The sequence below is a fragment of the Ranitomeya variabilis genome, chromosome 1 (genome assembly GCF_051348905.1).
Source record: "Ranitomeya variabilis isolate aRanVar5 chromosome 1, aRanVar5.hap1, whole genome shotgun sequence".
NCBI classification, from domain to species: Eukaryota; Metazoa; Chordata; class Amphibia; order Anura; family Dendrobatidae; genus Ranitomeya; species Ranitomeya variabilis.
The window spans coordinates 552,867,249-552,894,854 of NC_135232.1; the positions used below are offsets into that span (position 1 = coordinate 552,867,249).

At 48.1% G+C, this 27,606-nt stretch overlaps 1 protein-coding gene across 2 annotated transcripts in view; it reads left to right on the plus strand.

Moving 5' to 3' along the window:
* Positions 1 to 8,888: 8,888 nt before the first annotated feature.
* The window catches only part of MUC1 (mucin 1, cell surface associated), a 40,762-nt gene continuing 22,044 nt past the window's right edge, over positions 8,889 to 27,606 (plus strand). The window contains exon 1 of one of the 2 annotated variants that reach the window (XM_077255919.1): positions 8,889 to 9,026. In XM_077255919.1, the coding sequence (XP_077112034.1) occupies positions 8,909 to 9,026 (118 nt within the window). In that variant the 5' untranslated portion in view covers positions 8,889 to 8,908. Of the gene's footprint in view, positions 9,027 to 9,309; positions 9,484 to 27,606 lie in introns of those variants that run through there. The other variant, XM_077255928.1, reaches the window with a different exon arrangement.

Consider the following 27,606-nt stretch of genomic DNA (forward strand, 5'->3'; position numbering starts at 1 on the left):
CTGAACAGGAACTTGAGGCAGGAGAATGCAACAGAATACTACTGATACATTGTTGGCCGGCATAGGACTAACAGCCAAGCAGCCTTAAATAGGAAACTCCCCTAATGGGTGGCAACAGGTGAGCAGAGATAGCAGAAAGCACACAAGTGGCACTACCATCAAACACCACCGGGGGAGCCCACAAACAGAATTCACAACACCCCCCCAGTTGTTAGATAGCAGCGTATTTGTTTAGTTAGTGCCGGACAGGCTAGGATTTATTTTTATGCTTTGTTTTATCTATGTTGCTTTCACCTTAATAAATCTGACCTGAAGTCAGTCTGCTAAGAAACTTACTGTACGCCTCAGATTCAATGCACAAACCACGTGACCTTTGACCCCAGCAAAGGCGATCCCGAAGTGTTTTGTCACATAAGGAACTAAGGAATTTGCCCCGCAGACCATGTGAGGTAATCACAACAGAACTAGCCCCCAATCAGAGGACAATAAAACATTCCTTATCTAAGCACTGGTCCAATATTTATGGACATAACCGTTTATCACTCATGGTAATTCTGCTTCATGTCACCTGTCTTATCCATGTTTTGTTTTTTTTCTGTGATGTGTTGTGTATAAATATATGATTCTCCAGAATTTCTTTTAGTCTATGCCTGATTAAGAGACCTGAGTAGTCTCGAAAGCTTGCAATGTGTTACCATCTTTTCAGTTAGCCATTAAAAAGTATCAACCACTGAGGACTCTCAATTCTAAATATTTTTCATATGTGTTAAAGGCATTAGTAATATTGATAATGTATGTAGTCTGACAATAGGAACATATAGAATTAATGTTTGGGATTAGCCCAGAGTAAGAGGGACTAAGTTGAAGGGAAAGCAACAATTTCCTGGTAGTAAGTCAGAAAGAGCCCAATGTGCATATAGAAAGGACCTAAGGTCCAAAGTGTGCAATGCCGAATACTTGGGTGTCCCTAAGTGAGAGGAGACTGAATGAAAAGGAATAGTGTGATCCAGAACAGAAGTGACTGAGAGACGGAATGATTTTCCAGAGCTGGGTACTGGCTGAGGACATCTAGCTGGTAAGTGGTAGGTTAGTGAGTGGCTGCTTTTATCAGTAGTTTGCTCCTGTGCTGCCACTGCCTTTATAATAGGGGTCTGCTGCATCCTGTCTGTGCATTTGAGATCTGACTGGTTTTGGTAAGGCTGTTTCCTTCTGGTATATTTTTCTGAATTTTTCTATGTTGCTGTGTTTGTGTCACCTAGCCGCAAGGCCCATAGTTTACAATTATAGGAGGTAACGTGCCTACACAGGACTGAGTATGTGAGACAAGTGAAGTGTCCCAGGCAAGTGTTCCAGGGTGTCAGCATTAGAGAAGACTAGCACCCTTAGGGGTAAAGAAACTCTGGACACTGGGAAGAGTATATGACTCTTGCTAAGCAGGACTGTAGTGTCAAGCTGGATTGTGGTGAAGTAGTGAGGAACAACGAATACAGACAACCAATATAGAGAGTATAGAGGAAAATTGAAGACCGTGAACAATGGAGAAGGAAATAAACTGTGTGGAAAATGCTTCAAGTTGTAAAGGAAACGTTTATAAAGGCCCCGTCTCACATAGCGATTTACCAACGATCACGACCAGCGATATGACCTGGCCGTGATCGTTGGTAAGTCGTTGTGTGGTCGCTGGGGAGCTGTCACACAGACAGCTCTCTCCAGCGATCAACGATCAGGGGAACGACTTCGGCATCGTTGAAACTGTCTTCAACGATGCCGAAGTCCCCCTGCAGCACCCGGTAACCAGGGTAAACATCGGGTTACTAAGCGCAGGGCCGCGCTTAGTAACCCGATGTTTACCCTGGTTACCAAAAAAAACAAACAGTACATACTCGCCTTTCGGTGTCCAGGTCCCTTGCCGTCTGCTTCCTGCTCTCTGACTGAGCCGCCGTACAGCGAGAGCAGAGCGCAAGCGGTGACGTCACTGCTGTGCTCTCACTTCTCACTGTACGGCCGGGAGTCAGTGAGAGCAGGAAGCAGACGGCAAGGGACCTGACGGACATCAGAAGGCGAGTATGTACTGTTTGTTTTTTTTTACATTTACGCTGGTAACCATGGTAAACATCGGGTTACTAAGCGCGGCCCTACGCTTAGTAACCCGATGTTTACCCTGGTTACCAGTGAAGACATCGCTGGATCGGTGTCACACACACCGATTCAGCGATGTCAGCGGGGCCTCAACGACCAAAAAAAGGTCCAGGCCATTCCGACACGACCAGCGATCTCGCAGCAGGGGCCTGATCGCTGGTACGTGTCACACATAGCGAGATCGCTATGGAGGTCGCTGTTGCGTCACAAAACTAGTGACTCAGCAGCGATCTCGCTAGCGATCTCGCTATGTGAGACGGGGGCTTAAGACTGTGTACCCGCTATCTCTTCTATATATTCCCTACCAAGTTCCCATTCAGTGAAAAGTTTATTTTTAAGTGGTGATCTTCATTGAACTGTAAAACATCTGGACTTGGCAAATCAGTGTCATCGGTTACATGTTGCCTGCACGGGCGCAGCGCCCTCACAGCAGAAGTACACACCCAGCCAGGACTTCCACCTTCATGTAACGTGCCAAGCATAAGAGATGAGTACCTCTCCCAAAACTGCTGCCCCACATCATGTTACACATCCACCAACACTAAACCCATCCGACATTCATCAATGCCAAACCCATCCAACATCCACCAACTCAAACCTATCCTACTTCCACCAAACCCATCCCACATACACCAAACCCATTCCACATCCACCAATGCTAAACCCTTCCCGAATCTACCGACGGTAAAACCATACACCAACCAAACCCATCCCACATCCACAAACGCTAAACCCATCACACATCCACCAAAGCCATCCCACATCCACCAAACTCATCCCACATTCACCAACCCCAAAAATATCCCACTTCCACCAACCACAAACCCATTCCACATCCACAAACGCTAAACCCATCCCACATCCACCTAACACATCCCACTTCCAAAAAAAACATCCGACATCCTCCAACTCCTAACCCATACTATAGCCAGCAAACCCATCCCACATCCACCAAACTCATCGCACATCCACTAATTCCTAACCCATCCTACATCCACCAAACCCTTCCCACTTCCACCAAACCCATACCACGTTCACCAACCCTAAACCCATCCTACATCCACCAACAGCATCCAACTCCTAACCCATACGCCAGCCCTGAAATTTTCCTACATCCCCAATGTATCCTGACCCTAAGAATTCTGCAAGGTCCCATGGGGCACCATGGTGGCTCAGTGGTTAGCACCTGCAGCCTTGCAGTGCTGGAGTCCTTTGTTCAAATCCCACCAAGCACAACATCTGCAAGGAGTTTGTATGTTCTGCCCATGTTTGCATGGGTTTCCTCCGGGTACCCAGGTTTTTTTCCACATTCCAAAGACATACTGATAGCGAATTTTAATTGTGAGCGATGATAATGTGTGCCAAAATTGTAAATCGCTGCGGAATATGTTGGTTGTATATAAATGAAGAGATTATTATTATGATGGACGGGTCACACATCATCTGTTTTGTGATTTGTATTAACCCTCTGTAATGACACAGATTTTTTATCTTAATTATCCAGATGTCTAATTTCAGTAAGCCAGGAGGCATAGACTGTTATCTATATGTTGAGTTTTGAATTTGTGTTTCTTTCTTTGATTGGTCAAGAGAGTGTAATGTTGACTATTCTTGTAGGTTAAACTGATATTTGTAAATTGTTGAATGGTTGTTATTTATATCTTCTATCAGCTCCTAGTTTGTCGGCTATCTTTGCAAGGCAGTGATGCAGAGTCATTGAAAAATGGATGTTTTCTTAATATGTGACCATTGTGTGGATCCTCTGGCTTGTTGATTTGCAAAACAGAGGAGTAAAAACTATGCAAACTGATTGACCCGCATTGTTTGACAATTCAATCTCATCACATCTTCCTCTTGACATCTAGATGCTGGCTTGAAGGACACAAATTGTGAGCTATATAAAGGCAATATGCCTCTTACAATTTTTCCAAGATATGCAAAGATACAGAGAACCAGAGACTCTTTACAAAATGACAGCCAGGAACACTCTACAGGATACCTGCCAGATCATGGCTCCATCACGAGTGACACAGATTTGACATTCTACAGGATGCCAGCTTAGGGGATCACGTCCCCGGCTGAAAGAATACTGATCTGCTACATTGACCACTACTGAAACCATGGATACGTTTGGGGTAGCAGAATTTGGACAACCCTGTCGGTAACCTGACTCCATGGGAGATGTTAGGAGAAGCCAGATTGTGACCCTCCGGTTACCTGGACTTGTACCTCACTGGACTGTCATCTTCCTAAGCTTGTCATTGCCTCCTCTCTGTGTGTGCCACAGGTGGGATAGTCGGCCATTGAAGCTCTGAAGTAACACCTGCTGTTATCCCGGTGATTCAGCGAAAGGGTGAGACTCCACCATCTTGGGTATTTTGGTTGGACTATTCTATGTATTATTTGCCTGTTTTGTAGTTCAATAACATACTTCCACACTGTTTTACCCTCACCTTTGTTGTCTGAGTAATATTACGCCCATGGTAAAAGGAGAGTTGGCGTTCAGTGGGATGACCCATAATGATGGTTATGGCTATTGGACTAGAGCACCCGCTGACCCCCATGTCTCCACACCCTCCATGTCATCTTACTATTTCTAAATTGAGCTCTTGCTAACCTTCCTGTATATAAGTGCCCCCCTCTGTTTGATTTGCTACCATCCACAAGCTTGCATTGAGTGTCAGCTCTAAGGTCACAACTTCTGTACTTTGCAGTTTATTCCTTAAGTTTGAGGGTGAAGTAATGAGGGGATTACTGCTAAGTCTGTGGGTATTATGTGTACTTGTGATACGGTGGCCTGCTGCCTCACTGTGCCCTCCGACCGTGATGTCTACAGGGCGGCTCTGCATTGTGGTGGATGCCAGGAACTTGCTATTGACACCATTTTAAAGGGTTTTCTCCAGATGGAAGTTTATCACCTGTCCATAGGAACAAATTGTCTAATCACTGGGGGCTCATCTGGAGCGCCCCCACGTGTAGGGCAATGGGGTACTCGGTACCGGGTCTATCTCTCTCGGTTCTGGGGATGTCACGGTGGCCCAACCCAGTCCGTGGCCCTTCTGAGGGGCATCCAATTAAAGGGGTAGTTTGTACGGTGTTCGTGACGCCACCTGTGGTATTCGGTCAGGGTGACCGACGCTGCTAGGGGTCCACTGGGGGAGATGTTATGGCAGCTAGATGGTATACCTTCCCACAGGTGAAGTATATCTCCAGGGCTTCCCAGATGTATAGGTGGTGATGGTGGACGTTGTAAGGCGCAATGAATAACGAGGACACAAAGGTTGCAGTCTCTTTACCTTTTACTGAAGACTTCAGGGTCCACAGTCCAGAGTACCGTCCACAGGGCAGGCAGAGTCCGGCCGGTCCGAAGGCACATCCAGAGTTCCCTTATGCAGGTGGAAATCAGTAGCCTTCCTACTAGCGCCTGTGTGTTGTAGTATCTCCCTGCTGAGCACCACAGGATAGTCCTCACAACTTTCGTGGATGTTTCTGATGTTCTCCCTCTCTGTCCCCCAGATGATATGGATAGGACAACCCGTATGACGGGGTAGGCCTGGAGCTTATTTATAGGGACCCTAGAGACGCCCCTCTCCCACAATTTGCTTCCGTGTCTTCATAGGTATTTAGGTCGGGCAACCAACTTGGAATTGACTGTCCTGCCGGTCTCTGAAGTAATGCGTAGAGCCTATTACTCCCTCGGTGTTCCGGCCACCAGCTACGCGCCTCAGAAGGAGGCTGCCGATCTTGGGGCAGAACTCCTACCGGTATTATCTCCTTGTGCTGTGACTTCGTTTCTCACTCTCCACAATACAATTCTCTTCGTGTCCTTTCTTAGGATGCTGCCGCAATGGGTGCAGGCGCAGCTCCGTAACGTTCTATCTCGTGCTTGTCCTCTGTCAGGATCCCACCCCTGACAGGGACCCTCTGTCTGCAGCTCAGATGTTCCTCCTTTCCCCCTGTCTGCCTGACAGGTCCTCTCTGGGTCAAACCCAGGTAGCTTCTGACTAACTTCCTATCCAACCCACCAGTTTTACCCGTGTGTGAGGAGTGCCCTAATAGATAGAAGCAAGGCTCCCCCTGGTGGACTGGAGTGTGAAGTGTAGTGTGTGACTTGTGATACCTGGCAAGGTGAACTCCTTTAGTATAATCAGACGTAATATCACTCCCCCTGGTGGAAGAGCGACTTTACTGCAACGACCAGGACTCTGGGGCGCTGCACATCCACTGGCCACAAGTCACTTTACTGTGTTTTTGAAAATGTATGGTTGAGATCTGCTCAACCGTAGACCCATATACAGCTAGACCCCAGTGTTTATTGCTCTTCAAGGGCCTGCAGTGAGTGGTGGGCTTACAGACCTTGTACTGGGCCCCTCTTTAGTGTCAGTGGTCAGCAGCTTGTGCCCCTGTGATCCACGAAGAGCTCAGAGATGTTCCGCCATGTGCGGGATCATCCCAAAGTCCATTTGGGCTCTGAGTGACTTGGGTGCACATTTGGGGGCTTTATTGCTGTTTAGTCTGATCATAGAGGGAGTGGTAGAAGCTGAAGGACAAGAGTAAAGGGAACATGTAGGTATGAGTGCTTCTGGGGAAGAAAGAGGGTCTGGGGTATTGAGAGTAAGACCCCATGTCCTCCCCCTGATTATGGTGTCCCCGGGTCCCCTCCCCGCGATGGTGGCATCCCCAGTCTGATCCTCCATTGGGGCAAGCCGTGAAGAGTTGGAGGAGAAAGGTAACGATGCAATGAAGACATTTGCTTTTACAGTAAGTTTGTAACCTGGCTTGGCACAGACCGATGTGGGGGGAGTCAGCTATTACTTATGTCAGGGCCAAAACTCGGAGATGTGGAGATTACTGGTCCAGATGTTTGGTGTAAATTATAATAATAGCGGACTATATCCTCCAGCATTGTGACTGGCAGCCTGTAGTATGTTGCAGGGAGCTACACTCTTTTCCTGAAACACTCAGTTCTGCAAGAGCGGATCCTCCTTCAGGACAATATGAGGATTGGGCAGGGGCATTGTGAATTAGACCCCAATCATGAGCCCAGATCACCTCCACCACATTCTGGGCAAAATATCCTCCAGAGACAGACTGTTTATATGACACCTTGTATGAACCCCACCCCCGAGTCATATACACTGCCCCCCATTGTCCAGAGATGTGGGGAGCACAGGAGACAATGACCGCTGTTTACAGACAATTGTTCTGCTGGAAAACCTCCATCACTTTGTCCACTAAACTGCCATTCTCAGGACAAGGTGTGGTACGCTGAGCTGTGCATCTAATCCTGTCATGTGTGATACTCCCTGTGTATCTGATCATATCATATGTGATAAGGGCTCACAAGCCTGCGAGGGGGGCACGACACAGGCTCTGCCCTCCTGTGGGTGCGCAGCACAGACCTAGCCCCTCGAGGGGTGTGCGACATGGGCTCTGCCCCCTTGTGGGTGCACAACAAAGACCTGTCCCCTTGAGGGGTGAGCGACATGGGCTTTGCCCCCCTGTGGATGCACAACACAGACTTGGCCCCTCTAGGGGTGCACAACATGGACCCTGCCCTCTTGTGGGTGCGCAGCACAGACCTGGCCCCTCAAGGGGTGTGCGGGACCTGGGCTGTGCCCCCCTGTGGGTGTGTAACACAGACTTGATCCCTCAAGGGGTGCGCGACATGGGCTCTGCGACCTGTGAGTGCGCAGCACAGACCTGGCCCCTCAAAGGATGCACAACATGGGCTCTTCCCCCCTCCCCTGTGAGTGCGCAGAACATACCTGGCCCCTCGAGGGGTGTGTGACATGGGCTCCGCACCCCTGTGGGTGCGCAGCACAGACCTAGCCCCTCGAGGGGTGCGTGAAACAGTCTCTGTCCCCCTGTGAATGCGCAACACAGACTTGGCAACTTGAGGGGTGCGCACAAGGGCTCTGCTCCCCTGTGCGTGTGCAGCACAGATCTGGCCCCTCCAAGGGCATGCAACAATGGGCTCTGCCCCCTGTGGGTGTGCAGCACAGACTTGGCCCCTTGAGGTGTGTGTGACATGGGCTCTGCCCCCCTGTGAGTGCGCAGCACAGTCCTGGCCCCTCAAAGGATGTGCGACATGAGATTTTCCCCCCTGTGGGTGCGCAGCACAGCCCTGGCCCCTCGAGGAATGCATGACATGGGCTCTGCTCCTATGTGGGTGCGCAGCACAGACCTGGCCCCTCAAGGGGTGCGTGAAACAGGCTCTGCCCCCTGTTAGTGCACAACACAGACTTTGCCCCTGGAGGGGTGCGCGACATGGGCTCTGCCCTCCTGTGGATGTGCAGCACAGACAAGTCCCCTTGAGGGGTGCGTGACACGGGCTCTGCCCCCCTGTGAGTGCGCAGCACAGACCTGGCCCCTCAAAGGATGCGCGACATGAGCTTTTCCCCCCTGTGGGTGCGCAGCACAGACCTGGCCCCTCGAGGAATGCATGACATGGGCTCTGCTCCTATGTGGGTGCGCAGCATAGACCTGGCCCCTTGAGGAGTGCGTGACACGGGCTCTGTCCAACTGTGAGTGTGCAGCACAGACCTGGCCCCTCAAAGGATGCGCGACATGAGCTCTTCCCCCTGTGGGTGCGCAGCACAGACCTGGCCCCTCGAGGAGTGCATGATATGGGCTCTGCTCCCATGTGGGTGCACAGCACAGACTTGGCCCCTTGAGGGGTGCGCGACATGGGCTCTGCCCCCTGTGGGTGTGCAGCACAGACCAGGCCCCTTGAGGGGTGTGTGACACTGGCTCTGTCCCCCTGTGGATGTGCAGCACAGACCAGGCCCCTCGAGGGGTGCGTAACACGGGCTCTGCCCCCTGTGGGTGTGCAGCACAGACCTGGCCCCTCGAAGGGTGCATGACATGGGCTCTGCCCCCCACAGGTGAGTGACTAGAGGAAGCTCTGGATTAGCAAACAGTTAGAAAGTAAACATTTGCAGAGTTTCTGGATTTGCCCAGATACAGGAAGACCTTTTCAGTTTTGGGCCACGGTCACTCTTTCCGGAGCCCTGGTCCTGGCTCTTCAGTAGGTGTGGTGGCCGCGTGGTTTGGAAGGAGTGAATTGGTGACAGGTATTGAGCTAAGAATAGATCTGGACAAATTTGCTTTGTTACGTCACAGTTGCAATGAGTGACACAGGACGCAGCCTATCATTCCTGGCCTGGGGTGGGGGTGGGGGACATGCACCTGCCTACAGGTGGCTCCAGCATGACAGCCCAAAGCTACAGGCAGCAGCGGCTCAGACTGTTAGCTCCAGCTGAATCACACAGGACCTCAGGATGGCTCCCACTATGATTGCTACTACTCTCCTCATCATCCTCTCCTGTTCTCATCTTCTCCGTAAGTCAAGCTCTATATGTAATGTATCTATGTCAGGCAGCTGCACGGAAAATCCTAGGCTATGTAAGAACTAGGGGAAACTGCAGGAACATATGGATGTGTATGACAGAGAAACTGCAGATGTAGCAGAGCTGAGTGCTCAGTCTTAACTCTACTGTGACTGAATACCAGGTAACATACTGAGCTCTGCGACAGATCCCATCGACCTCCATGAGAGCCCCAGACAGTAAAATGAGCCATTATTAGTCATTGTTGGTATATATCTGGACATGATGATGTAGCAGAGGTGCATACACAGTCTTGAGCAAGATATGATGTCCCCATGTATGAGCAAATAGAACGTATGAGGAGGCATGGTACAGCTGCTAGAGTTACAGAGAGAATACCTCCTTCTTGATTCTACTACTACCATTACTGATCCAAACACCGACCCTTCTAATATCAGAGGCAGAAATGGCGTGCTGTGGGTATAATAGTGAAGGGTTGAACCCTGCTGAATATGTATAGAGTAGATGGATGGATGTGATGATTGCATGGTTGATATAAAGGGCACAGCGATGGGGTGCACATGTAACCCCAACGCAGAGATTATCCCTCTGATGTAATGATCACATTATGGGATTTTAGAAGATCAGTTCTTCCTTATCTAGAAAACCATGTTTACAGTATTATAACATGTGAATCCAGAATGTGATGCGAACTCTAAATTCTCATTAATTCAACAGACTCAAAATGTTCTATCATGTTTTGCAAGGTCAATGATGACCAGGATACATCATAATGAAACTAAGCTAATGATATGCTGTCCAGTAATTGCCTTTTCCAATGAAGAGTATGGAGATAAGTGATCCAGAAAACACACAGTAACAGGATGGACAGGGCGTGGACCCAGCTCAGAATGGCTGGTGTCTTTAAACCTTCAGAATTCTCTATTTCCTTCTCCACACTCCTCTTTCCTATCCAAGCTCCTCTTTCCCCTAAAGACCTGCCTGTCCTGTCAAAACTCCTTGCATATAATTTTACCCTGTAGACTTTTCTGTCTCCATCCAGACTCCTCTATCCCCCTACGGACACTTTTCTCCCCTCCAGGCTTCACTGTTCTTTCTGGACTCACTCCGGACTCCCCTGTGTTTCTCCAGTCTCCCCTCCAAACACCACCTTTTCCCTTCAGATTCCTCTAGATGCCTGTCTATAGAGTCCTTTCCAGACCACTTTGTACTAGCCAAAGTTTTCCAGACATTGGCACCTCCAGACTTCTCACTTCTCTTAACATTTCTTTCTACCTGTCCAGACCTCTCTGTTCTCTCTTACCCCCTTTGCTCTATATGAACACAATGATGTACCAGAAAACAAGCTCTGTGGTATTAGATATGTCTCCTTGAGTTCTGTACATACATGAGCACACAAAACATGAGAAACCATGGTATAGCCACTCACGATGTAAAGAGAAGATATTCTTGTGGAGTGACCCATGGAATATTAGAAACAGATATAGCATGTGGGAGTATCACAAAGCTGGTTGGAGGGATGAATCCTTCTAAATATATATGGAGTTTATGGTAGGATGGGTTCGATGATTATATGGCTGAAAAAATGGCTCCTCAATGGGGTCTACCTGTGCCCCCAACACTGAAATGATTTTACTTGTGTGAAATCTTCATGAATTGGGTACTGCCAACATCGATCTAAATAACAGACCCATCAGTTTTCAGATGCAGGAATGCAATTTAGAGGCTGTGGATACAAAGGTCAACTCTGATGGATACTTGAGCATATGTCTAAATTGAGGTGATTACATGATTGATATAAATGGCACTGCTAAGGGGTCTCCCAGTGGTCTGCCCAAGATCCAGCTGCATTCTTTTCATGACATATAGTGTCATATAATAGGAATGGTGATAAAGATATGTTACAATGGCACAACTAATGATCACTTCTTATTTTCCCTTTTTGTAAGAGGAAGTATAGAGGCAGGTGATCCAGCTAACACTTGTAATGGCCGGGTGGACAGGGTGTGGACATGGTACAGAGCTGCCAACAAATAAGATACTGCTTTGTGGTGAAGACCAAAGAAAGGCTAATAATTATTTTAGAATGAAAATAAACCACTGTTCTCTCCATCTCTCCTGTCCTCTTCAGGCCCCTTTCCCCTCCAAACTCCTCTGTCCTCATTCAGATGCCTTTGTCACCTTCATATTCCTTTTAATCCTCCAGACTTCGCTATTCCTTCCAGACTAAACGGTCCCTGTATAGACTATTTTGTCCCTTCCAAAAACCTCCGTCCTCTCTCACTCTTCCACTTATCTCCAAGCCATTTTGTCGACTCCTCTGACCTCTCAAAATTCTGACTCCCCTAGACTTTGCTGTTTCTTGCGGATTTCTTGCAGAAAATTTCCGGTTTTCTTCAGGAAATTTTTACAAGAAATCCGGACGTGTGCACATACCCTAAAACTGGAAAAAAAACAGGCGCTTCAATAAATAAACACATGTATAGTGTAAACACGACGCATTTCAACTTATTTTTCAGATGAAAAGACAAAGTATACGGATCACGGTGAGTGACAAGATTTAAATGGAACAAAATGGGAGCTGAAAGCCCATAGTAGGCGGCGGAAAATAAAATCTACATATAGTTTAATATAGGATAGGGTGAACACCTCGAAATATGTTATGGATAAAACATTTTTATCAATTACAGAAGACCTCATGACTGGCTTTCCTTTCAGGGTCACCACGTGTACCCCCAAACGTGCTAGATCTACTGAAAGCACGTATAGCTGCATTATGTTATGGATAAAACATTTTTATCAATTACAGAAGACCTCATGACTGGCTTTCCTTTCAGGGTCACCACGTGTACCCCCAAACGTGCTAGATCTACTGAAAGCACGTATAGCTGCATTAAGGCCCCGTCTCACATAGCGAGATCGCTAGCGAGATCGCTGCTGAGTCACAAGTTTTGTGACGCAACAGCGACCTCCATAGCGATCTCGCTATGTGTGACACGTACCAGCGATCAGGCCCCTGCTGCGAGATCGCTGGTCGTGTCAGAATGGCCTGGACCTTTTTTTGGTCGTTGAGGCCCCGCTGACATCGCTGAATCGGTGTGTGTGACACCGATCCAGCGATGTCTTCACTGGTAACCAGGGTAAACATCGGGTTACTAAGCGCAGGGCCGCGCTTAGTAATCCGATGTTTACCCTGGTTACCAAAAAAAACAAACAGTACATACTCGCCTTTCGGTGTCCCTTGCCGTCTGCTTCCTGCTCTCACTGACTGCCGGCCGTACAGTGAGAAGTGAGAGCACAGCAGTGACGTCACCGCTGCGCTCTGCTCTCAGTGTACGGCGGCTCAGTGAGAGCAGGAAGCAGACGGCAAGGGACACCGAAAGGCGAGTATGTACTGTTTGTTTTTTTTGGTAACCAGGGTAAACATCGGGTTACTAAGCGCGGCCCTGCGCTTAGTAACCCGATGTTTACCCTGGTTACCCGGGTGCTGCAGGGGGACTTCGGCATCGTTGAAGACAGTTTCAACGATGCCGAAGTCGTTCCCCTGATCGTTGGTCGCTGGGGAGAGCGGTCTGTGTGACAGCTCCCCAGCGACCACACAGCGACTTACCAACGATCACGGCCAGGTCGTATCGCTGGTCGTGATCGTTGGTAAATCGCTTAGTGAGACGGGGCCTTTATAGATATGGCTGATCTATAGAATCTACAACACAAATAAGTCCCGAGATTCTCTAATTTTCCTAGTTTGCACTAGGACAATGCCTAAGATTACCATGTCACTTGATCTATCACAATGGCACAAGGCTCCTGATCTCCTTTTATGATTTGCCCTTTTTGTAAGAGGAAGTGATCCAGATAGCAGCGATGGACAGGGTGTGTACCTGGGAAACATCAGCTTATATCCCTCATAAACATGCACGCTCAACCAAGGGTACTCGCACCTCTGCAATCCATCATCTTCTGTCCTCTTCAGACCCATTTCAACTCTAGAATCCTCGGTGCTTCTTAGAAAGCTTTGCACTCTTCCAGATACCTTTGTCCCCTTCAGACTCCTTTACTCCTTCCTGGCTCTCCAGAACTTCTGTCTCATCCAGACTCCTGTGCGACCTAGTTTCTTTCGCCCCTTTCAGACGCCTCTGTCCCTTCCAAACTAATTTGCTTTTTTCCATACCCCTTTCTATCCTCCTGATACCGCTGTCCCTTCCAGACTCCTGTGTCTCTTCAAAATCTTGTCTCCCCTCTACTCTTCTGTCTATCTATTGACTTTTCTCTTCTCCTTCTAACTCTTCTGCTCTTTTCCTCTAGATTTATTTGCCTTTTTCTATCCCCTCCAGACTACATGGCCCCCTCCAGACTCTTGTCCCCCTCTATAAAACAATGTCCTTACCAGATCACTCTATCATCCTCCAGACCATTCTGTCCTCTCCAAACCTCTCTGTCCTATCTAGACTCCTCAAACAGGAACATATCTCCTATGAGAACAAATCATACACCATTCCTCAAACCCCAAACATCTGCTGTTGGGGGACAGTCAGGAGACCCCCAAACACATATTGGCCAAACCAAGAAATTTCAGCAGACTTGCCCCTTTTCTTTAGGATTATATTGCAGGGGGTAGCAGTGGGATCTTGGTCCTTGTCTATAACTGACCAGCCCCGGTAAATATCTATTGGGCCTTTTCTCAGTTTGGTCCAGTCCTGGTAAAGCTGGGTGACAGCCGGTTCCTGGGCCTTTATTGGGTTGTGAATTCCTTTCTGTGAAGGGTTTCGAGCTGCTGAGCACCTGATGACGCACAACGCCCGCTGCTAGTTTTGTTTATTACACTTTCCTCTCTTAATTTCCTCCTCTTCGTGACTTTCGTTCTCTTTCCTTTTGTTGACTTTTATTTTCAGTGTAAGTATTTACCCCTCAGGGCGGATTCTGATGATTTTCCAACCTGCAGCTTTCAACTCTATGAATTCTGTCCTTATTATCCACTGGTTCTTTATCTGTACTCTGTATGTGGTTACCAATGAGCGATTGGGTGTATGTGAATTAGGGGGTGTCAATCAATCAATGAGGCTAATTTTCTGCTTTTCCAAAGGGAATCTCCAGAAATTAGTAGAACTCTGTCTAATTTTGCTGCATTTTTTTCCCTAACTGTGCCAAAACCATGTGTACATTTTTGATGGCATGCAAATAGAGTTGCAGAATCCATGCTGATTTCCACGAGAAATGGCTGAGCAGATCAGGTTAATTGTCAGGGTCTTCCTCTGATGGTCATAAAGGCATATTCTGAGTTCTTGATGTTTTACGTGGAGCCCTCATAACTTGTAGATGAGGACGTTCCAGACGAATTTAGGTTTTTCCAATCCCCAGGAAGCATTGGAGACAAGGCCATGGGTATCTCCTTTCCCTTAATACTGTTAAGAATGAGGGGTTGATATGAGTGGGGGCCTCATTCTGCTCCGGCGGTACTTGTGTACAGCCCAGGCTGGAGGAAATGGTAATCTTAGGCATTGTCCTAGTGCAAACTAGGAAAATTAGAGAATCTCGGGACTTATTTGTGTTGTAGATTCTATAGATCAGCCATATCTATAAAGGCCCCGTCTCACTAAGCGATTTACCAACGATCACGACCAGCGATACGACCTGGCCGTGATCGTTGGTAAGTCGCTGTGTGGTCGCTGGGGAGCTGTCACACAGACCGCTCTCCCCAGCGACCAACGATCAGGGGAACGACTTCGGCATCGTTGAAACTGTCTTCAACGATGCCGAAGTCCCCCTGCAGCACCCGGGTAACCAGGGTAAACATCGGGTTACTAAGCGCAGGGCCGCGCTTAGTAACCCGATGTTTACCCTGGTTACCAAAAAAAACAAACAGTACATACTCGCCTTTCGGTGTCCCTTGCCGTCTGCTTCCTGCTCTCACTGAGCCGCCGTACACTGAGAGCAGAGCGCAGCGGTGACGTCACTGCTGTGCTCTCACTTCTCACTGTACGGCCGGCAGTCAGTGAGAGCAGGAAGCAGACGGCAAGGGACACCGAAAGGCGAGTATGTACTGTTTGTTTTTTTTGGTAACCAGGGTAAACATCGGATTACTAAGCGCGGCCCTGCGCTTAGTAACCCGATGTTTACCCTGGTTACCAGTGAAGACATCGCTGGATCGGTGTCACACACACCGATTCAGCGATGTCAGCGGGGCCTCAACGACCAAAAAAAGGTCCAGGCCATTCTGACACGACCAGCGATCTCGCAGCAGGGGCCTGATCGCTGGTACGTGTCACACATAGCGAGATCGCTATGGAGGTCGCTGTTGCGTCACAAAACTTGTGACTCAGCAGCGATCTCGCTAGCGATCTCGCTATGTGAGACGGGGCCTTAATGCAGCTATACGTGCTTTCAGTAGATCTAGCACGTTTGGGGGTACACGTGGTGACCCTGAAAAGAAAGCCAGTCATGAGGTCTTCTGTAATTGATAAAAATGTTTTATCCATAACATATTTCGAGGTGTTCACCCTATCCTATATTAAACTATATGTAGATTTTATTTTCCGCCGCCTACTATGGGCTTTCAGCTCCCATTTGTTCCATTTAAATCTTGTCACTCACCGTGATCCGTATACTTTGTCTTTTCATCTGAAAAATAAGTTGAAATGCGTCGTGTTTACACTATACATGTGTTTATTTATTGAAGCGCCTGTTTTTTTTCCAGTTTTAGGGTATGTGCACACGTCCGGATTTCTTGTAAAAATTTCCTGAAGAAAACCGGAAATTTTCTGCAAGAAATCCGCATTTTTTTTTTCCGTTTTTTTCGCGTTTTTTTTAGCATTCTGCAAGCGTAATTAGCTTGCAGAATGCTAAAGTTTTCCAAGCGATCTGTAGCATCGCTTGGAAAACTGACAAGTTGGTCACACTTGTCAAACATACTGTTTGACAAGTGTGACCAACTTTTTACTATAGATGCTGCTTATGCAGCACCTATAGTAAAAGATAGAATGTTTAAAAATAATAAAAAAAATAAAAAAATGGTTATACTCACCCTCTGCAGACAGCCAATCTCCTCAGCGGCGTCCGTTCCTATAGATGCCGGTGTGGTTCAGGACCTTCGATGACGTCGCGGCTTGTGATTGGTCGCGTGAGTCACATAAGCGGTCACGCGACCAATCACAAGACAGCGACGTCATCACAGGTCCTGAACCACACCATCTATAGGAACGGAAGAGAGAGCATGCACCGGAGAGGCGGGAACACTTCGGGGGCCATCAGAGGGTGAGTATATCACTATTTTTTATTTTAATTCTTTTTTTTTTTACCAATTATATGGTGCCCAGTCCGTGGAGGAGAGTCTCCTCTCCTCCACCCTGGGTACCAACCGCACATAATCTGCTTACTTCCCGCATGGTGGGCATAGCCCAGGATTTTTCGCATTTTTTTCGGGTTTTTTCGCTATAAAAACGTGATAAAAACGCGAAAAAAAAGCATACATATGCCTCCTATTATTTACAGGGTATTCCGCATTTTTTGTGCAAATGTTGCATTTTTTTCGCATCGCGGAAAAAAAGCAACATGTTCATTAAAAATGCAGAATTGCGGGGATTCCGCACACCTAGGAGTGCATTGATCTGCTTACTTCCCGCACGGGGCTATGCCCACCATGCGGGAAGTTAGCAGATTATGTGCGGTTGGTACCCAGGGTGGAGGAGAGGAGACTCTCCTCCACGGACTGGGCACCATATAATTGGTAAAAAAAAAAGAATTAAAATAAAAAATAGTGATATACTCACCCTCTGATGGCCCCCGAAGTGTTCCCGCCTCTCCGGGAACACTCCGGGAAAAAACGGAAAAAAAAACGCAAAAAAAAAAATGCGGATTTCTTGCAGAAAATTTCCGGTTTTCTTCAGGAAATTTCTGCAAGAAATCCGGACGTGTGCACATACCCTTAATGAACATGTTGCTTTTTTTTCCGCGATGCGATTTTTTCGCGGAAAAAAATTCAACATTTGGCCAAAAAATGCAGAATATCCTGTAAATAATAGGAGGCATATGTAAGCGTTTTTTTCGCGTTTTTATCACGTTTTTATAGCGAAACAACGCAAAAAATCCTGAACGTGTGCACATGGCCTTATACTGTTTTTGATTTGGATATCTCGCGCTGGTCAGCATATTTCTAGCTATCTAAAGGCCCCGTCTCACATAGCGATTTACCAACGATCACGACCAGCGATACGACCTGGCCGTGATCGTTGGTAAGTCGTTGTGTGGTCGCTGGGGAGCTGTCACACAGACAGCTCTCTCCAGCGACCAACGATCAGGGGAACGACTTCGGCATCGTTGAAACTGTCTTCAACGATGCCGAAGTCCCCCTGCAGCACCCGGGTAACCAGGGTAAACATCGGGTTACTAAGCGCAGGGCCGCGCTTAGTAACCCGATGTTTACCCTGGTTACCAAAAAAAACAAACAGTACATACTCGCCTTTCGGTGTCCAGGTCCCTTGCCGTCTGCTTCCTGCTCTGACTGAGATCCGGCCGTACAGTGAGAGCAGAGCGCAGCGGTGACGTCACTGCTGTGCTCTCACTTCTCACTGTACGGCGGCACTCAGTGAGAGCAGGAAGCAGACGGCAAGGGACCTGACGGACACCGAAAGGCGAGTATGTAGTGTTTGTTTTTTTTTACATTTACGCTGGTAACCAGGGTAAACATCGGGTTACTAAGCGCGGCCCTGCGCTTAGTAACCCGATGTTTACCCTGGTTACCAGTGAAGACATCGCTGGATCGGTGTCACACACACCGATTCAGCGATGTCAGCGGGGCCTCAACGACCAAAAAAAGGTCCAGGCCATTCCGACACGACCAGCGATCTCACAGCAGGGGCCTGATCGCTGGTACGTGTCACACATAGCGAGATCGCTATGGAGGTCGCTGTTGCGTCACAAAAAAAGTGACTCAGCAGCGATCTCGCTAGCGATCTCGCTATGTGAGACGGGGCCTTAAGACACTCCTAGAGGCATCAGCTGCTGTCAAAGAGACATGCGATTTACATGTTACTACAAGTTGTTGTGCCTTATCATAACAACCGAAGGCAAGAACTCCGTGACACTGTCTGAATTTCACATTCTTGTATCTAAACGGTATCGCACAATATTCTACGCTGGTCTTTTTGTATATGGGGCTGAAGACACGTTTGAGGGAGCTGGGTCCTCTGTATATGGTCAGATCTGTCCTCTCTCAAGTCTACTTTCTTCTCCATGATAAGGAATTTCAGCTTTCCACAGTCTTATCTTCTCTCCATTGTTAGGCCTTATCTCTCTACACAGTCCCATCTGATCTCCCTCAGCAGTCTTTCTCTTCTCCCCCTACAGTCTCATTCTCATGGTCAGGTCAGGCTCATGATCAGGTCTGTTTTCTCTCTGCGTTTTTTTTGCGTTTTTTTTAGCATTTTGCAAGCGAAATTAGCTTGCAGAATGCTAAAGTTTTCCAAGCGATCTGTAGCATCGCTTGGAAAACTGACTGACAGGTTGGTCACACTTGTCAAACATAGTGTTTGACAAGTGTGACCAACTTTTTACTATAGATGCTGCCTATGCAGCATCAATAGTGAACGATAGAATGTTTAAAAATAATAAAAAAAAAAATGGTTATACTCACCTGAAGACAGCCGATCTCCTCAGCGGCGTCCGTTCCTATAGATGGTGTGTGTGTGCGGGACCTTCAATGACGTCGCGGTCACGTGAGCGGTCACATGACCGGTCTCGCGACCAATCACAAGACCGCGACGTCATCGCAGGTCCTTCACCACACCATCTATAGGAACGGAAGCGACAGCATGCACCGCTGAGAGGTGGGAAGACTCCGGGGCCATCGAAGGTGAGTATATCACTATTTTTTATTTTAATTCTTTTTTTTTTTACCAATTATATGGTGCCCAGTCTGTGGAGGAGAGTCTCCTCTCCTCCACCCTGGGTACCAACCGCACATGATCTGCTTACTTCCCGCATGGTGGGCATAGCCCCGTGCGGAAAGTAAGTAGATCAATGCATTCCTAGGTGTGCGGAATCCCCGCAATTCCGCAAATTTAATGAACATGTTGCTTTTTTTTCCGCGATGCGATTTTTTTCGCGGAAAAAAATGCAACATTTGCACAAGAAATGCGGAATACACTGTAAATAATAGGAGGCATATGTAAGCGTTTTTTTCGCGTTTTTTTCACGTTTATAGTGAAAAAACGCGAAAAATACTGAACGTGTGCACATGGCCTTAGTCTCATTCTCACTCCGTGGTCAAATCCATTCTCTCTTCAAAGTCAGTCTTATCCTTTCTATATGGTCAGTTCTGTTTTTCCTCCCTAGCCTCGGTTTCTCTTCATGTTCAGGTCTGTTCTCCCTCCACAGTCTCATCCTCTCCCCAAGGCCAGGTCTTTTCTCTCTTCACAGTCTTGTTCGCTCTCCACACTAAGGTATCTTCTCTCTTCACAGTCTTGTTCTCTCCATTGCCAATGTTCAGGTCTATTCTCTAAGTCTTGTCCTTTCTCCATGTTCAGATCTAATCCACTTTTCGTGTTCAGGTCTGTTCTCCCTCTGCAGTCTTGTCCTCTCTCACTTGCCAGCGCTCTCCTCTCTCCACGTTCAGGTCTCTTCTCTCTCCACGTTCAGGTCTCTTCTCTCTCCACAGTCTCGTCCTCTCTTCATGTTCAGGTGTCTTCTCCTTCCTCAGACTCATCCTCTCTATGTTCAGGTCTCTTCTACCTCAGCAGTCTCATCAATTGTCCATGGTCAGGTCTATTCTCTCTGCTTATAACAAAACACTGACCATCACTTTCAAACAGAAAACAGGTGTGTACCTGGTGTTTTAATCACAGCAGGATCCTATCTACCCAAATAAATGTAGGCTACCAGCCCAGAAGAGAAATCACATTGGGTTGGGTCCCAGCAAAGAGAATTGCAATATCATGGCCGCTTGATACACATGGATTGGTCAATTTATGTTCTAAGTATTTTCGCTTATTCTTATTTTCCAGTGCAGTAATGCAATTCAAATTTCATATATTTCATGTTTGCGCTACTTTATTAGTTATTCTCTCTGTAACGGGGTCTACCGTGCTGGGGTACCTCTTTCAGTACCACCCCGTGTTTCAGGAGGTCCACTCTGCTTTGGCTGGAGTCTGAATGAAGGATGCTGGCTGGAATTGCTTGGTTACATGGGCGCATATAAAAGATCACTGCTTCTCCAGGTATTTCCAGTGTGACAACGCTTTACTCACAGGACACAGAATATATCACACAGACACAGAGGGCAGGCCAATTGAAAAGCAGCAGGCCAGACATACATTACAATAGCCGCAGGTGGCCGGAGCCTGTTGATATTTCCTGTGGGAATTACAAAGGTGGGGGAGGTCAGAAGGGGGATATCTTGTCCCCTCTGCCCAGGGGGGCAGCCTGTGGGCTGATGCATTAGGGACATGCATCTCATATGGAACCTATTATACATACATATAACTGCACAACATATTCTGGGTGCTGGGGGGTTCCGTAACACTCTCTCCTTAGTCTTGTCCTCTCTTCATAGTCAGGTCTGTTCTCCCTCTACAGCCTTATCCTCTCTCCATTGTCAGCTCTCTTCTTTCTCCATGTTCAGGTCTCTCCTCTCTTCATATTCAGGTCTGTTCTCGCTCTGCAGTCTCATCCTCTCCATGTTCAGGTCTGTTCTCTTTTTGGCATCTCATCCTCTCCATGGTCTGGTCTGTTCTCCCTCTGCAGTCTCAAACTCTCCATGTTCAGTTCTCTTCTCCTTCCGCAGTCTCATCCTCTCCATGTTCAGGTGTGTTCTCCCTCTGCAGTCTCATCCTCTCCATGTTCATGTCTGTTCTCACTCTGCCGTCTCATCCTCTCCATGTTGAGATCTGTTCTTGCTCCGCAGTCTGGTAGTTCAACTCGCGTGGCGGTATTCAGAGGTAGAAAAAATGGGAACACTGTCTCTTTAAATCTTCATTGGTTTATTATAAGGCAGCATAAACCAACACAAGGGGAAAATAAACTCAGCCTTTCTGGCTAAAACAGGAAAAAAACAAAGAAAACAAAATGCTGCAACACAGTCCATATGTTGCGGGTGGCACCCTGCTCTGGAGCAATACCCGTTCAGTCTTTCTTCCACACAGGACACCAAATCACTGGAGACTCCTCTCACCAGTCTAGCTGAACCCAGACTGCCTGTAGATGATGGGACTCAACCATCCACTTTTTGACTCCTCAATCACCTCAAGGTCTAACATCCTCTTCACCTCCTTGGCTATTACCTCCCGACGTGCTTCGGGAATTCTATAGGGCCCGAGGTTCACTCTTACATGTGGTTATGTCAAAACGTCATGCTCGATCACCTTCATATGCCCTGGCAACTCTGAGAACAGGTCACAATTCTGCTGCAACAGTTCCTGACACTGTTGTCTCTGGGCTGGGGTGAGAGTCTCTGCAACTGTGACATCGTCCATGGCGGCTTTGCGACTGGCTCCCAGGCAAGGGGTTTCCAGTGATTCTCAATCTTGCCATGGCTTGAGCAAGTTCACATAGTATATTTGGTACCTTGAAATTCATCTCAGTTTCTCTACCACCTCGTATAGACCTTGCCACTTGGCTAGGAACTTGTTCTCCACCGTGGGGACAAGCACTAGCACGCAGTCCCCAGTCTGGGACTGCCTCGCTCTTGCTGAACAGTTATACACCCTTGCCTGTGCCTCCTGTGCCTGCAGAAGATGCTCCTTAACGATTGGCATCACTTTCGCCATCCTCTCCTGTAACTGGGCAACATGCTCTATGACGCTCCGGTGTGGCGTGACCTCAGCTTCCCAGGTTTCCTTGGCAATGTCCAGGAGCCTTCACGGATGTCGACCATACAGGGGGCTCGAACGGTGAGAAGCCAGTAGCCAGTAGAAGCTTGCGGAACTTCTCTGATTGAGAAAAGCAGGAACAGGAGCAGATAGTCCCAGTCTCGACTGTTCTTCTCAATGACCTTCTTGAGCATCGCATCGCCTTCAAGGTCTTATTGAAGCGCTCTACTAGGCCATCTGTCTGTGGATGGTAGACTGAGGTTCGCAGCTTGGCAATCTGAAGGACCTTACACAACTCCCTCATTACTTGCTCATGAAAAGTGTTCCCTGGTCTGTCAAAATCTCCTTCGGCAGACCCGTCCGTGCAAAAATATGAACAAGTTCCTGGGCGATACTCTTGGCCGAGGAGTTTCTTAGTGGTACTGCTTCAAGATACCGGGTCGCATAGTCCATGACAACTAAGATGTATTGGTGCCCTCATGCAGATTTAATAAGAGGACCCACTAGAGGAGTTTCTTAGTGGTACTGCTTCAGGATACCGGGTCACATAGTCCATGACAACTAAGATGTATTGGTGCCCTCCTGCAGATTTAACTAGAGGACCCACTAGATCCATGACAATCCTTTCAAATGGGACCTCTATCACCAGTAACAGAACTAGGGGACTTCAGAAGTTAGTAGAGGGAGCGGTTATCTGGCAAATGGGGCAGGACCTACAATAAATTAGGATCTCCCGGTAACACCCCGGCCAATAGAACCTCTGCATTATTATTTACTATGTTTTCTCTAGCCCCAGATGTCCCCCCAGAACATGTGAATGGGCTATGTCTAAAACCCTCTGCTGGTAGGGACCTGGAACCAAGAGCTGCTCCACTATCTCTCCTCCCCTCAGTGTGGTCACCCGAAACAGTAACTCGCCATTAACCGTGACGTGTAGGAACCTGGTGTCAGCCCCGGCTTTTGAGCAATACCATCTATCACAGACACATTTTCAAAGGCATTTTTTCGGGTAAGATCCCGCTTCTGAGCAGAGCCAAAATTTTCCCCAGAAACCCCCAGATCAGGAACCTCAGCCTCACTGACCACCGTCTCCTCCTCATCACCCGCCAGGACACACAAGGGGAACTCCTCCACCTCTGGCTGTGACGGGGATTGATCAGAGTAAAATTGGCTTCTGTCTGAGTCACTTAGCATCCCAGCCTTTCCCCACAAGTCCTAAAACAGGCTGAAGTCCCACCCGATTATCACAGGGTGTAGCAAGTCTCTCACAACCTTGACCTCATGGGACTCAGTGCCATAGTTTGTTTTTATATACACTCTGGCAACAGGGTAGCCCTTGGCATCAACCTGGGGTCATTTTCTGCATCGCTCGTCTTACTGCCTTCCGGACGTGCGTGTCATCACCTGGACTTGTGCGCTGGGCTTTCGGTCTCTCTCAAACTGCCTCGACAAGCAACTCGATCTGCTGCTGTAGTCTGGTCCTGTTGCTGTTGCAGTTGCTGGATAAGCAACTTACTCGTCTCCTGATGCGCCAGCTGTTGTTGCTGCTGCACGCTCACCAGGACTTGTGGCCTCCTTTACCCAGGACATGCAAGTTGACTATGGCTGCTACTGGTGTTCCCGGAACGTTGCCCGGTTTCAAAACACCACTTGTGGTAATTCAACTCTCGTGGCGTTATTCGGAGGTAGAAAAAATGGGAACACTGTCTCTTTAAATCCTCGTTGGTTTATTATAAGGCAGCATATACCAACACAAGGGGAAAATAAACTCAGCCTTTCTGGCTAAAACAGAAAAACAGCAAAGAAAAAACAAAAATGCTGCAACACAGTCCATACGTTGTGGGCTGCTCCCCGCTCTAGAGCAACACGGGTTCAGTCTATCCTCGACAAGACACAAAGCCACTGGAGACTCCTCTCTCCAGTCTTGCTGACCCCCAGACTGCCTGTGGAGCCCCTTTTCTTAAACCCAAGACCATGTGACTCTTTCCATCATGTGACTGACCACATGATCATGACATCACACAGATCCTGGCAGATCTGCAAGTGGAGATAAAGTGGACCTCCTCCCACCCGCTCTATGGAGGTCCACATGAAACCAACCCTTTATGCAACTTTAACTTAACCCTCACAACACGTAGTGTGCTGAAGAAACATACTCTGATTTCATATCACTGACACCATTAAGCGCAGTGACACATATCTCCCCTCTATTACCTTACAAGCAGGGTCAGACTGGCCATCGGGCACTTCTGGCAAATGCCAGAAGGGCCGGTGCCAGTCGTGGGCCGCTCGATCTGCCTGCCCCCGCCGACTCCCCCCCTCGCCGTCGCATTCAACTATACCGGCGTATAGACGCCGGTACAGTTGAATGCAATGATGGAGGAGAGAGCGTCTCCTGACGCTCCCTCTCCCATCATTCCCCGCTCTGCCTCTGACACTGCGGGTGCGCGATGACGTCATATCATCGCGCACCTGCTGTGTCCCGGGCAGACTGCAGCTGCTGAGACAGGAGCAGGTACCGGGAAGCAACGCGGGGCACGAGGAGAGGTGAGGAGAGTTTTTTTTTTTTTTTTTTTACTGGACAGTGGGGACATTCTCGGGGGGGGGGGGGGTATAGGAGAGATGTGGGCTGTGCTCTGTGCTGTATACTACTGTGTGGGCTGTGCTATATATAATACTCTGTGGGCTGTGCTATATATAGTACTTTGTGGGCTGTGCTGTGTATAGTGCTCTATGGGCTGTGCTGTATATATTGCTCTGTGGGCTGTGCTGTATATAGTGCTCTGTGGGCTGTGCTGTATATAGTACTCTGTGGGCTGTGCTGTATATAGTGCTCTGTGGGCTGTGCTGTATATATTGCTCTGTGGGCTGTGCTATATATAGTACTCTGTGGGCTGTGCTATATATAGTACTCTGTGGGCTGTGCTGTATATATTACTCTGTGGGCTGTGCTATATATAGTGTTATGACCCCAATGGCGAGGGTCTCAGAGGAACGTGGAAGTCTGCAGAGTACAAAAATCCAGCTCATAGGGCAGTGGTAACTGGGTTGACCATATATCTACTCCTAACGCCAACACTAGAAGTAGCCGGGGATCATTCCTACGTTGATTCTAGATGACACGCGCCAGCCGGAGAATCTAGCTACCCCTAGTAGAGGAAAACAAAGACCTTTCTTGCCTCCAGAGAAGGGGACCCCAAAGCTGGATAGAAGCCCCCCACAAATAATGACGGTTAGGTAAGAGGAAATGACAAACACAGAAATGAACCAGGTTTAGCACAGATAAAGATTCTGATAGCAGAATAAAGAAAGGTAACTTATATGGTCAACAAAAACCCTATCAAAATCCACACTGGAAATTCAAGAACCCCCGAACCGTCTAACGGTCCGGGGGGAGAACACCAGCCCCCTAGAGCTTCCAGCAAAGGTCAGGATATAGATTGGAACAAGCTGGACAAAAATACAAAACCAAAACAAATAGCAAAAAGCAAAAGGCAGACTTAGCTGATATAACTGGAACCAGGATCAGTAGACAAGAGCACAGCAGACTAGCTCTGATAACTACGTTGCCAGGCATTGAACTGAAGGTCCAGGGAGCTTATATAGCAACACCCCTAACTAACGACCCAGGTGCGGATAAAAGGAATGACAGAAAAACCAGAGTCAAAAAACTAGTAACCACTAGAGGGAGCAAAAAGCAAATTCACAACAGTACCCCCCCCTTAGTGAGGGGTCACCGAACCCTCACCACGACCACCAGGGCGATCAGGATGAGCGGCATGAAAGGCACGAACTAAATCGGCCGCATGAACATCAGAGGCGACCACCCAGGAATTATCCTCCTGACCATAGCCCTTCCACTTGACCAGGTACTGAAGCCTCCGCCTGGAGAGGCGAGAATCCAAGATCTTCTCCACCACGTACTCCAACTCGCCCTCAACCAACACCGGAGCAGGAGGCTCAACAGAAGGGACTACAGGCACAATGTACCGCCGCAACAAGGACCTATGAAATACATTGTGAATAGCAAACGACACAGGAAGATCCAGACGAAAAGATACAGGATTAAGGATTTCCAATATCTTGTAAGGCCCAATAAAACGAGGTTTAAATTTGGGAGAGGAGACCTTCATAGGAACAAAGCGGGAAGAAAGCCATACCAAATCCCCAACGCGTAGTCGGGGACCCACACCGCGGCGGCGGTTGGCAAAGCGCTGAGCCTTCTCCTGTGACAACTTCAAGTTGTCCACCACATGATTCCAGATCTGCTGCAACCTATCCACCACAGAATCCACCCCAGGACAGTCAGAAGGCTCCACATGACCCGAAGAAAAGCGAGGATGGAAACCAGAGTTGCAGAAAAAAGGCGAAACCAAGGTGGCGGAACTAGCCCGATTATTAAGGGCAAACTCAGCCAACGGCAAGAATGTCACCCAATCGTCCTGATCAGCAGAGACAAAACACCTCAAATAAGCCTCCAAAGTCTGATTGGTTCGCTCCGTCTGTCCATTAGTCTGAGGATGGAAAGCAGACGAAAACGACAAATCAATGCCCATCCTACTACAAAAGGATCGCCAGAACCTGGAAACGAACTGGGATCCTCTGTCTGACACAATATTCTCAGGGATGCCGTGCAAACGAACCACGTTCTGGAAAAACACAGGAACCAGATCGGAAGAGGAAGGCAGCTTAGGCAAAGGAACCAAATGGACCATCTTGGAGAAGCGATCACTTATCACCCAGATAACGGACATGCCCTGAGATAGCGGAAGATCAGAAATGAAATCCATGGAGATATGTGTCCAAGGTCTCTTCGGGACAGGCAAGGGCAAGAGCAAACCGCTGGCACGAGAACAGCAAGGCTTAGCTCGAGCACAAGTCCCACAGGACTGCACAAATGACCGCACATCCCTTGACAAGGAAGGCCACCAAAAGGACCTGGCCACCAGATCTCTGGTGCCAAAAATTCCCGGGTGACCTGCCAACACCGAGGAATGAACCTCGGAAATGACTCTGCTGGTCCACTTATCCGGGACAAACAGTCTGTCAGGTGGACAAGACTCAGGCCTATCAGCCTGAAATCTCTGCAACACACGTCGCAGATCCGGAGAAATAGCTGACAAGATAACTCCATCTTTAAGAATACCAACAGGATCAGCGACTCCAGGAGCATCAGGCACAAAGCTCCTAGAAAGAGCATCGGCCTTCACATTCTTTGAACCTGGTAAATACGAGACAACAAAATCAAAGCGGGAGAAAAACAATGACCAGCGGGCCTGTCTCGGATTAAGGCGTTTAGCAGACTCGAGATACAT